This window comes from Eumetopias jubatus, unplaced genomic scaffold, assembly GCF_037043125.1.
Source record: "Eumetopias jubatus isolate StellerSeaLion01/CBP00866 unplaced genomic scaffold, mEumJub1_p1.0 scaffold_13, whole genome shotgun sequence".
NCBI lineage: Eukaryota > Metazoa > Chordata > Mammalia > Carnivora > Otariidae > Eumetopias > Eumetopias jubatus.
In genome coordinates this window covers 88,305,278-88,317,463 of record NW_028274819.1, presented here as the reverse complement: position 1 = coordinate 88,317,463, position 12,186 = coordinate 88,305,278, and the positions used below count along the sequence as shown (strand labels likewise).

At 48.0% G+C, this 12,186-nt stretch overlaps 1 protein-coding gene across 4 annotated transcripts in view; it reads left to right on the top strand.

The window, feature by feature from the left end:
* APLP2 (amyloid beta precursor like protein 2) overlaps positions 1 to 11,295 on the top strand; it is an 85,973-nt gene extending 74,678 nt beyond the window's left edge. For 2 of the 4 annotated variants that reach the window (XM_028120796.2, XM_028120794.2), the window contains 7 exons: positions 956 to 1,055; positions 2,565 to 2,717; positions 4,216 to 4,251; positions 7,249 to 7,334; positions 8,057 to 8,131; positions 8,466 to 8,621; positions 9,819 to 11,295. In XM_028120796.2, coding sequence (XP_027976597.1) covers positions 956 to 1,055; positions 2,565 to 2,717; positions 4,216 to 4,251; positions 7,249 to 7,334; positions 8,057 to 8,131; positions 8,466 to 8,621; positions 9,819 to 9,920 — 708 coding nt within the window. In that variant the 3' untranslated portion in view covers positions 9,921 to 11,295. The remainder of the gene's footprint in view (positions 1 to 955; positions 1,056 to 2,564; positions 2,718 to 4,215; positions 4,252 to 7,248; positions 7,335 to 8,056; positions 8,132 to 8,465; positions 8,622 to 9,818) is intronic. The other 2 variants (XM_028120797.2, XM_028120795.2) reach the window with 1 other exon arrangement.
* The last annotated feature ends 891 nt before the right edge of the window (positions 11,296 to 12,186 follow it).

The window sequence follows — 12,186 nt, the reverse complement described above, 5'->3', positions numbered from 1 at the left end:
CCCCCTCTCCATGCAAATCCACTTTTTAGCCAGTGATTTCATTCTCTTTTTACGCCATCCAGTCTGACCAGTGGTTAAAATTGACTCATTCCGAGTATCTGGCATTGTATAAATTAGGGTTCCTTTACTCTTGATTAGTACAGTTGCTAAGTGCCTCGTATAAAAATCAAATCAATAACTGCCTTGTGAAAGTTTTTAAATTAAATTTTCTTCTAACTCCGAGCACTGTCCGGATAAATTCTCAGATCACCAAGGGGTATTACACACAATCTGAACATACTCCTTGACAGCAGTGCCCACCCCCACCTCCCCCTCCCCCCCCCCCCCCCCGCCCAATCGGAGGCTTCGTTTCTGTGGTCTCAGTTACCCATGGGTCAGCTGTGGCCCGGAAGTGAACGATCCTCCTGATGTATCATCAGGAGGTCAGTAGGAGCCTAACTTTATGTCTCAGGGCCTCCGTCATCCCCGTACTTCATCTCCTCACGTAGCATTTTCTCTTCTGTCCTCATTACTAGGAGAAGGGTGAGTACAGTGCGGGAAGGTATTTTGAGGGAGAGACCATATTAAGTCACTTTATTATAGTATAATTGTTCCATTTTATTATTAGGTACTGTTCCTCTCTTACTGTGCCTAGCTTATAAGTTGAGGTCTATCATAGGTATGTATGTACAGGAAGAAGACCCAGTACGCAGGGGGCTCAGTAGTACTGTCTGCAGTTTCAGGCGTCCAGTGGAGGTCTTAGAACGTAGGCCCCACAGAGAAGGGGGGGGACTGTTGTACTGCAGTGGTCAGCAAGTAAGGGTGGGGTGGATGCATTTCCTCTGGCCAGCTGCTTTGCTGGACTGTGTAGAGAATATGCTTTTTCAGCTGATCTTTGCGGAAGCGTGGGTCTGCAAGTTTCCTCCGGGCCCGGCTCTGTTGGTAACAAGGCCTCTCCACCATACTGTACCTCCAGGTGATGACCCATCTCCATGTGATTGAAGAAAGAAGGAACCAGAGCCTCTCCCTGCTCTACAAAGTACCTTACGTAGCCCAGGAAATCCAAGAGGAAATTGGTGGGTGCTGTGTTTGTATCGCGGTCCAGTGGGACTTCTGGCTGAGGCTCGGGGGTGGCAGAGTGCACGACTAGAGAAGTCGGGACAGCCAGGGCCAGGAAGCTGGGCATTAGCACGCCGGGGTGTAAGTCTCAAATTCACTGGAGCTTATGTGGCAAGGTCAAGGAGTAACCCAGGACAGATGTACTGGCTGTGAGCCGCGGAGCCTTGAGTTTCTTGACCTCTACTCTGTGACCGGAAGAAAAACTCTAGGGTGTGAAATTGCAAGGGACCAGGGGAATTTCCTGTTGCCCTTTTGCCCCTTAATTGCTGATGCATTTCAAGGCTCCTGCTTTACACACCTTCTTACTTCTCCTCCCTCTTCTGCTCTTCACCTGCTTCATTTATTTGGCAAATAAATGGCTACTGTGAGTCACAGAGCAAAATGGTGCATGAGCAGGCAGTATGTCCTGGAGGTCATGTTACAGTAGGGGAATCAGGAAAATAAGACAAGGAGTGCCACGGGGTGGGGCAGGGGGATGGAAGGGCAGGGTGGGCCAGCGGAGAGTGGCTGGGTGGTCAGGAGGGCTGTCTCGGGCACAGTGACCTGAGATCCGCATGACGAGAAGGAGCCTCCCATGCAGAGATCACGAGGGGGAAACACCGTGAGCAGAGGGAATGGCCGCTGCAGCTGCCTGAAGTTCAAGTCGAGTTGACAACATTTGAGTAGATCAGTGTGGCGAGAACACAGGGGGGGGACAAAGGGGGCCAAAGAAGTTGGCAGAGGCCAATTTGTTCAGAGATTTTAGCAAAATCAAGGAGTTTGGGCTTTATTCTAGGAAAATGGGAAGCCGTTAGAGGGTTTTAAATGAGGGAGTGACTAGATCTGTATTATGCTTTAAAAAAGAACAGGAATTAAAAAAAAAAAATCCTTGGCTGCTGTGTGCTATTAAAATTACAAAGCCGCCAGGAAGCCATTATAAACATCTGGTTTATACGCTGGTAGTGGGCCCTGTGGTGGTCGTGGAGGAAATAAAGAGGTGAGGGCTGTAGGGCATGTCGCAGAGGAAGGGTGAGCAGGGGGTGCTGCTGGCTCGGGTCCCAGGGGTGTGAGGGATAGGAAAGCCCCGAGGGCAGTGCCTGGGCCTTTCCAGCATCTGCAGCGGCGTGGACAGTGGTGCCCCACTTCCCTGAGGAAAAGCAGAGAAAACACAAGTTGCTGCTGGACATGAAGCGGGTCCGGGCAGTAGATAGGAGGTACAGTTTGGGGGGTCATTTAAAAATCTCTGCCGTGGGAAGAAACCATTGAGCCCCAGAGCAGGCTCATAAAGGAGAGAGGCGGGCCAGGGCCGGGGTTCTGCGGTGCTACAGAATCGGGGCTGTAGCTAGGAGGCAGTTGTCCACTGCACCGCAAGCTGGCGAGATGCTCGCTGCAGCAGACCTCATGTTCTGTGGTGACCCGAGTGAGCCTCGTTCGCACTGGTGGTCCTTCTGAAAGCCGGCTCCCTGCCGTGTGTCTGTCTTTGTCAGACGAGCTGCTGCAAGAGCAGCGAGCCGACACGGACCAGCTCACTGCCTCTATGTCTGAGACCCCCGTGGACGTCCGGGTGAGCTCCGAAGAGAGTGATGAGACCCCGCCGTTCCGCCCCTTCCATCCCTTCCCGTCCTTACCTGAGAACGAAGGTGTGTATGCTTGGCTGGGGGGGCGCGCGGGGGCGCGGGGTTAGAAACCCGAAGGGATTGGGACCTGGGTTGTGGCAGGGGGCTGTGCTCCTGGTGACAGCTGGGCAGGGATTCACTGAGCACCTACTGTGTGCAGGCACCGTGCCGGGTGCCTTCAGATCGCCGGCTTCAGGATCCCCATGAGGTCAGTAATATTCCTCCCACTTTATAGACGCTTTGTGTGAAACCCTCTCTTTTTCCTGGTCCTGTCAGCTGCCTCCACAGGGTGTGTGACTCCTGGCACGTGGACGTCACTCTGCTGCTTAAATAGCACTTCCGTGTTATGTGAGGTCATCAGCTTTTCATAGCAAGCGAGGGGGGCAGGCAGTGGGAAGGCTACAGAGGTGGCTTGACTTGTTCAAGGTGACATGTCTGGTATTGGGGGGGTGAGGGGGTCGGCGGGATCAGAAGACCTGTCCCCCTCACTCCCGGTCTGGCATGCTTCCTTCTATTCCCTTGCTGGTTCTCGGTGTCTAAAAGGATCTTTGAAAGCTGTGGGTCTGCACCAGAAATAAACAAGCTGCTGAGCCCGGTGCCCTGAGACCAGGGTGTGGAATCCGTTTCTATTTATTTGTTTGCTGCTGACGGCAGTGACGGGGGAAATAGTGGCCACAACCATGGAGTCCTTATCATGGGCCGCTCTAGCTAAGCCTGGTGCACGGCTGCTCTCCTTGAGTCCTCAAGAAAGCCCTCTTAACCTGGGTCCTGGGGCCTGCCCTCATTGGAGCATTCCACGATGTAAAGAGGTTAAGTGTCTGCCCAGGGTCACGTAGCTTGTAGATGGAGAGTAAGGATTTGAACCCCTGCAGTCTTGGGTATGGTCCAGCTGCCCCTGACCAGATACAGCAGGGCTGGAACAGAGGCCTGCCGAACGGGGACACTGGGGGGCACCCAGCTTCACCTTCAGACCTTAACAGAATGCCTTCTGAACTAGTTACCCCAGAAGCACCAACTCAGTTTGGGACAGAATCTGAGAAAGGACCCAGATACCACTTCATTCCTAAAACCCGCACTTCCAAACGCCAGACTTCCATGGGCCTGTAGGGTGGCCACGCTTACACACTTTGTTTGGGGTGGGGGCATCTCGGACAGGTCTGAACGAGGACCCTGTCTCCTTGTCAGAAAACCACAGTCGATAGATACTGACTTTGTTTTTATTATTTCCTGAGAAAAACAACTGCGGGCTCAGCTGAAAAATTTGGGAATCTCCCAAAATCCCCCCCCCCCCCCCAGAGACCCAAGGCAGACCTGTTTTTTCTCTCCTGCCTTCCAGTCCACATGCTGTGGGTCTTACTTGCTGGTTTGTTATGGGATATTTCAGGCATATCTTTAAGGAAGGATACTTTCTGTTCACGTTATAGAGAAATTCTAAGGTAGGAATTTCGAAAGAAGCCATTTTCTTTCTTAATCTCCTTTTTGTGCTATTTTTTTTTTTTTTTATTGTTTTCCTTTCTGCTAGACACTCAGCCGGAGTTGTACCACCCAATGAAAAAAGGTTGGTCTGTCAAAGATGTTCCCTTTAAAGATCTCATTCCTTTTCACTTCCCCCGTGTGTCGGGAGTTTCATTTTCTGTGTCATACCATCACCTGAGATGTTCCCACCTCATTTCTTTAGACATGGCTGTGAGTGGAACCAGAGTAGCCCTGTGTCCTGCACGTAGGATCCAGTGTCCGTGGTATTGGTGATAAGGTGGCCATCCTGAACTTTCCTTCTGGATGTCCAGAGAATACGGATATTTTTATGAAACATTTTCGTCTGGGTAGATTTTTAAATGCATATCTAACTTACACCGGTTGGCTGGAATTGCTCATATATTTGAAAACATGCTGGGGGCGCCTGGCTGGCTTGGTCAGTAGAGCTCTCGACTCTTTGATCTTCGGGTTGTGAGTTCGAACCCCACATTGGGTGTAGAGTCTACTTTAAAATCTTTTAAAAAAAATTAAAATATGCTTGATTTAGGGGCAGGTAGAGAGTTTTTCTTTGACCTCTTTTTTTTCTCCCCCCACCTCTGTGCTGCCCCCACTACATCTTTCCCTTTCCTTTTAGCTGCGCCTGACCCTTTGTCGATGCCCACTTGTCTCCTGTCCGGAGTTGTAGCACTCCTCAAAGCTTAGAAGCTGATGGATGGAACAGGTTGTGACAAGTGAACTCTTGCTGCATGGTAGTGAGTGTCCAAGCTTCAGAACAGGCTAGGGCTCTGTAAGCACTGTGCTGAGGGCCTCACGTGCTTGGGTTCATTTAATGCACTGAGCACACCTCATGGTCAGGTTTTTCGCTCTCTCAGACAGATTAGGTGGTTGAAGAAGCCTCAGGCTGCATGATTTCCTCAGTCATGACTTTGAGAAATGGAGGAATCTGGATTTGAACCCAGCTCCTTTGTCTTCAAAGCCCATGCTGTTTCTGTTCCATACAATGCTGCTGAATTTCTCCGGCTTGTTGGGTAGTCTGCCGTCCTAGGGTCAGTGTTTTCTTAGTGTGTGTTTTATGAGCCCAGTGTACTGGCTCTGGCCGACTTTGGATGGACCAAGCAGTGTTCTCTAAGAATTTGATGTTGTGGTTTTTGCCACAGCTTTGCCTCAGAACATGAAGAGTGCAGTTTGAATCTTGTAAAAATCACGTATATGTAAATGCTTGATTTAGTTCTACTTGAATATTCCTCTTCTCGGAGATGACTGTGTTCCCTTTCCTCTGAACAGTAGTACCTCTTAGATATTTGTAGAGATGAATTTCCTAGAAATTTACCTGGCTTTCGTCCTCATACCTCAGTCGTTACTAGTTGGAATAATTCAAACATGAATTTTTGTTCTCTTAATGTCACTTGTTTATGCCTTCTGTAAAACCAAAGTGGTTTTGGTCAGTGTTTAAGAAAACGTGGGTTATACCACCAAAGGAGTATGAGAACAGTCTAGACTAGTAGTAGGACTTAAAATTTGTTGGTTCAGTGCCATGTTACTTTTCAAATAGGATCCTGCCCTGTGACCTTTAAAGTCTGGAGGAGGAGAGAGGGAGTGATGGAAGGATTAGAATTTACTAGGCTTGCTCATCCGCAGCCATGCTGAGACAGCACCTCTCCAGATTCCTCTTTCTGAAATAGTCAGTGTGCAATAATACTGTTTCAGTGGCCTTTTGAGACTACAAAAGCCAGCCCTGATTTAACTCACCCTAGAATCGAGTTGTGAAGTTCCTCTTTGAAGTGAATGCTTTAGGAAAAACCGGCATTATTTTTGTCTGCCTTCTAATGAGTGAACACAGTAGCTAGCCCTCGTGATCGGCGCCCATGGTAGCTTTTACTCACGGCTCCACGTCAAGAACGAGTCTGGTTGTGAGCTGTGCTGTGGCCGGGCCTAGTGTCATTGTCGGCAAGCCCAGAGACAGCAGTGCTTGGCATATACTTCTGTTTGAGTCTTCCTCACATGCAGGTGGTCCCCTTAGAATGCTGTCAGGGTGATCTATTTATAGAGGGTTCAAATCACAGACATTTATATAGAACTGTGTATCTTATTGTTCACAAAAAACTGGTAGGATAGCTAGGAGTCCCATGCTTTTTGAAGCTAGAAATAAGGAGGATGGCTTGTCGCTTCTCCTCTGCCTGGGTTCGTGCTGGCTTCAGTCACGCCACATCTTTGGATACTGTCATTTGGGGTGCCACGCACAGGTGACATTGGCTCAAGTGATATCTGACCTTGACAAGAGGAGTGTGGCTAGTCTTGCTCCACATATAGAAAGGTGCCTTCCACCCTTGTGATAGAATTCTCCCTGTCTGTGGCGTGCCTCTTTCCTGTTCATTCTCTAATCCCCATCGAAGATGTGACATCTGTGATCTAAGCCCTCAGAGGGTGACCGGCTAGTGGGAGACAGAGAAGAAGACAGATGAGGATAAACAAGGATTTTAAGTGCTGTAAGCTGGGACTGTCTCCCAAGAGGAGCTGCAGCTCCAAGGACAAGGTCCTTCATCAGGCAAGGAGGGTATTTCAGGCGGACAGAATTGCCTGTGGAATAAAATATGATGCCCGAGGCAGACGTGCAGATTCATTGCTGGTATGATGGTGCCTCCATCCAAAGGGAGCCCAGGATGTTGAAGGACCAGGTTGTGGGATAATAGGTGCTTGGTAATATCCCAGAAGGGTATTACATGTTTTTCTGTGCTAGGTTGCCTTTGGACTCCACTTCTGTTTACCTTATAATAAACATTCTTTTCTGAAGGCTGGCATTCCATTTTTCCAAGTTGGATATAAGTAAGCACTCTCTCCTCCTCCATTATACCCATCGGTCCTCTGAAAAATGCCTGTACCATTCATCTTTATAGAGCACAGTGCATCCCCAGAAATGGGAACAAAGTAGCATATCATCTAGCCTGGGTGGGCGGTGGGGGTGGGGAGGTGATCAGCGAGGGCTCCCCGGCTCTCAGGAGGGAGTTTACTGCTTCCGTGAGGTTGGCATGAGGCCGGCCCAGCCTGGGAAACACTTAGCTGTGCTCTCTCTCCAACACAGGATCTGGAGTGGGAGAGCAGGATGGAGGGCTGATCGGTGCTGAGGAGAAAGTGATTAACAGTAAGAATAAAGTGGATGAAAATATGGTGAGCCATTTCTCCCTTCTGCCCTACCCTGTTTTAATTTTGAGACTAGTTGGCATGAGTGGCATTGTTCTAGATGCTTTCCCGATGAACCTCCATGCGTTCCTTTTCCATATGGTAGAAGATGGGTCGGCTCCAACTACTCCCACAAATTGATTGTATTGTTTAGCATCTGGGTATGAGAAGGAATAAAGAATCATTTTTCAGCAGTGGCTCATCTCTTGATGAGGGGGAAATATATTTGCAACCGAAGATAGGGATAAAATATGAGAGGCCATTTTCAAGTGAATATAGAGATTTAGTAACTTGAAATTGGAATAGAGTCGACTTTGACTCTTCTATTGCTTTAGGTTTATACCTACTATTATTATTATACGAGCACTTTCTGTCACTGATATTTCTGGATTCTCCTCAACTGAGTTCGATACTTGAACAGGACTTCTTGGGAGTCTGTCCTGAAATGTGTCTCCATAATGGTTACCTAGAGGAACATGCAGGCGAGAGCCCTGAGGGGCCAGCTGTGACTCAGTAACCTTGTCCACACTGGCTTCCCCCTCTAGCGCTTTGGTGAGTGGATTTAGAACGTGACGAACTGCTTGGTTAGTGGGTATCCTCAGGTATCTGCTTCCCTCCAGCAAATAATAAATGGGGTAGAAAAGAAGCGGTTCCATTTGTACTGAAGGTCCCCCTTCCACCCGGGTGCTGACCTTTTCATACGGTTTCAGGTCATCGATGAGACTCTGGATGTTAAGGAAATGATCTTCAATGCCGAGAGGGTCGGTGGCCTGGAGGCAGAACCGGTGCGTGTTCAGCTCCAGAACCCAGCTGCCAGGGTTCACGGCGCTCTTTCCATTTCAAGTGGAAAATGGAGAGATGCCCGGCGTCTCAAGTTATCAAAGGCCCCCGTCCCCATTTTTCCACACGTTTGGATAAGAAAGCTAAAATTAGGATCTCCGTGGAGATTGGGAAAAGTGGGAGTTCTCCTTATGGGGATGGTTACTTGGAAGGCAGGATCTTGGAGCTCCCGTGGGTTTCAGAGTCATGACTCTCCAGGAGCTAGGGCCTCGTGGAGTGCGTGTCTCCCGCTGTGCTGAGTCACCGAGACCTTGTCGCACGTCTGCTCTGTTACTGTAGGAATCTGTGGGGCCCCTACGGGAGGACTTCAGTCTGAGCAGCAGTGCCCTCATTGGGCTGTTGGTCATTGCGGTGGCCATCGCCACGGTCATCGTCATCAGCCTGGTGATGCTGAGGAAGAGACAGTATGGCACCATCAGCCATGGGATCGTGGAGGTGAGTAGGCCTTTCTTTGTGCCATGGCCCCGAGCTGGTGACGGCTTGCTCTGTGCTGTCAGGGAGGTTAATGGCATGCAAACATCTCAACTTCATGGGCGCCGCGCTTCAATTAAAGTAGTCACTGGGTTATCAGGTCATGTTTTGGAAGTCCGCCCCAACTGAATTATATTGGCCCTGTCACATTTTAACATTAATTTGGGCCTTTGACTGTGAATGGGAGGAAAACATAAGAGCGTTTTATGCTGCAGAGGGTGAAAACTTTTCTCAGATTATTTCCTTGGTGTTTCCTTCTTTCCGGTATGTTTAGGTATTTGGGAATGAGGACTGTCGATACCCTTCTTTGTTTTTGTTGCTGACTTTTTTTTTTTTTTTTAAGATTTTTATTTATTTATTTGACAGAGAGAGGGAACACAAGCAGGGGGAGTGGGAGAGGGAGAAGCAGGCTTCCCGCTGAGCAGGGAGCCTGATGCGGGGCTCGATCCCAGGACCCTGGGACCATGACCTGGGCTGAAGGCAGACGCTTAATGACTGAGCCACCCAGGCGCCCCAGTAGTCTTTTTTTAATGGGGGGGGGGGGGAAAGCAACAGGAAATTTAGAGCCAGAGCAGACTGTTTCGGTTCCGTCTTCTGCTGATTCATAATTAGAATTGCTTACGACTCATTTTGAGGTAGGTGATGGGAATGTCCAGAGTTTCTTGGTTCCAGAAATTGAATACAATAAGGAATGTGATGTGCCCTGGAAAATAAGTTTAGATGTGTGTCTTAGTGACTTGGTTTCACCTCCTGCTAGACACTGGCCTAGTAGTAGAATTTCTGAGCTGGGAAAGACCCACAGATCACGTGATCCCATTTCTCATTTTATAGGGATCACTCACCGAGGCTGTCCCAAATAGTAAGCGGCACAACTGAGACATGGTTGGTGCCGTGGTGCTAGGAAGTTCAGTTCACTCTTTCCTTTAACTCGGACTCCACTTTTAGGACTCCAGCTTTCAGAAGGCTCTTTGACCCCCTTCTTTTCTTCCTCCTCCTCCCCCAGTGTCCTCACCACTGACTCTCGTTTGGTCTACCCAGTGGCAGTTGGACACCGGGTAGACTTTGGTTCCTAGGGGACTGCACAGCAAACGGCTCCAGTGTTCCGATCTGTGCAGTTGTCTTCCGGTACGGTGCAGTGATCTTCCGTCTTCGTTCCTCCAGGTTGACCCAATGCTCACCCCAGAGGAGCGCCACCTGAACAAGATGCAGAACCATGGTTATGAAAACCCCACCTACAAATACCTGGAGCAGATGCAGATCTAAGCGGAAGGAAGCGCGAGGCGCCACCCGTTGGAGCAGGCGCTGCAGGTGGGCCAGGAGATGGAGGTCCGGTGTTTTGGGTCAACTCCTGACCAGCAGTTGCGCCCGGAGGATTTCATTCGGACCTCCTGGATCATTAAGACTCTAAAGTACTACTGTAGAATCACAATTTCCATTCTTTTAAATGGGTGAAAAATGTTAATATAACAATATATGATATATAAACCTTAAATGAAATGAAAAAAATGATCTATTGCAGATATTTGACTGATGTAGTTTTCTTTTTTTAAATTAATCAGAAATCCCACTTCTATTGTATTGTCTCACATATGCTCTCTGTAAATGGACAATGTTGGTTTTCGGTGATGGACTGTATATGCAGGCCGTTCCATCTGCATTGTATAAACCACTCTTTAAGGCTCATTCACTGTCCTGGTTTTTCTTAGGAAAAAAAGAAGAAGAAATTAAGGCAGTATTCCCTTTTTAAATGAGCTAGCTTTCAGAAAGTTGCCTAGAAACTAAATGTAATAGGGAACCGTCATTGACCACTCAAGCGCATCATGAGACCCTTGCAGAATCATGTTAAAGGACCAGTTTCTTGGAAGTCTGGTGTTCCCAGTGCTGGGCACCTTGGTGTCACCCAGGAGGCTGAAAGCATTTGAGTTCGGCAGCTTTTAGCAAGCCTACCGTATACAGATTAGGGCAGCCACTCCTGCTTTCCTTCTAAATCCAGTTCTTCCACGGAAATTAGCCTGTAGTTTATATAGGATGTCCTTCCACTGTCTGCCGTTGACTTACTGTAGCTTTTTACTACTCACTTCCCTTTCCAGTCACGTCCACACGTACTGTCTTTTCCTATTTGGACACCCCCCCCGCCGGGCCCAGCACTGACCCTCCTCCCTCCCCTTTGTACCCTGACTTCCCTGCCCGCCCCCTCAGCTGCTCAGAGAAGACCGCAGTAGGGGGTGCCACGCACCCAGGAGAGAGGTGGGGGGCTGGCTTTTATGTGCGAGGAGGATGCTCCACGTTGTACATGAAATGCTCTGTAGACACCATGTAAAGCTTTGGAGATTTTGTTTCCTTCACCTGAGTCTTTGTGATGCTTGTATAGTTGGTGATGCTCACAGTTTTTTCTTTTTCTTCTGTTCTTTCTTTTCCTTTCATTCTTTTTCTTTATTTTAGTCGGAAGGTTCTGGTAACCTGTGGTGTATTTTTTTCTATTTCCCTGTGACCTTTTTTTTTTTTCCTTCTTCTTCCTCCCCTCTACCTTATCCATGTGTCTTCCCACTATGCACAGATAAACTTCACCTACAAACTCCTTAATCTGATCTGTGGAGAATGTACAGTTGAAACACATCAATAAATACTTTAACTTCCACCAAGACTCCTTGTTTCATTGGCGTGGTGTTAATCCGTGGGGATGGCTGTAACCCTCCTGCCTTCCCTAGAAGGTTCCAAGCTGCACCACAGGGACAGGAATCTGGCCACTCAAGCAAGTTGGCTCTTAGGATTGAATTCCATTTTTTCTTAAAAATTTTTTTTAAAAGACTTTATTCATCCATTTGACAGACACAGCGAGAGAGGGAACACAAGCAGGGGGAGTGGGAGAGGGAGAGGCAGGCTTCCCGCGGAGCAGGGAGCCCGATGCGGGGCTTGATCCCAGGACCCCAGGATCATGACCTGAGCCAAAGGCAGACACTTAAGGACTGAGCCACCCAGGTGCCCCTTGAATTCCGTTTTTTCATTTAAAAACTAAGGGAGATGGGCGCCTGGCTGGCTCAGTCAGTAGTAGAGTGTGTGACTCTTGATCTCGGGGTTGTGAGTTTGAACCCCAAGTTGAGTGTAGAGATTACCTAAAAAAAATACTAAGGGGAAGTGCTTTCAATCTGAAGGCTGGTATCTTTTGTCTAAGGGAAATTATTTCCTTTAATGGTTTCCTCCACCATATTTTATATTTTCTAAAATGCCAATTTGGCTAAACGTTGGACTTCCTTGATTGCTTTTTTCTTTAAAATTTTCTCTGTAGTTTCAGTCTATAATCTGAGTGATTGCTTTGCCTTTATCTTGCAGCCTTTTTGGTCAATTTTGTAAGTTTAAAATTTCTGGAGAGCTGCTTACTTTATTTTACTATTCCTTTTAACATCGCTTTTCACGATGACAAATCTGAATTTACACGTGAATTTTTAAAGTTATCTTTAAATTACATGTTTCCTTCTGAGCTATTGACTTCCTGTAAATGTGTAGCATTTATTTATTTGATCATGGTTAC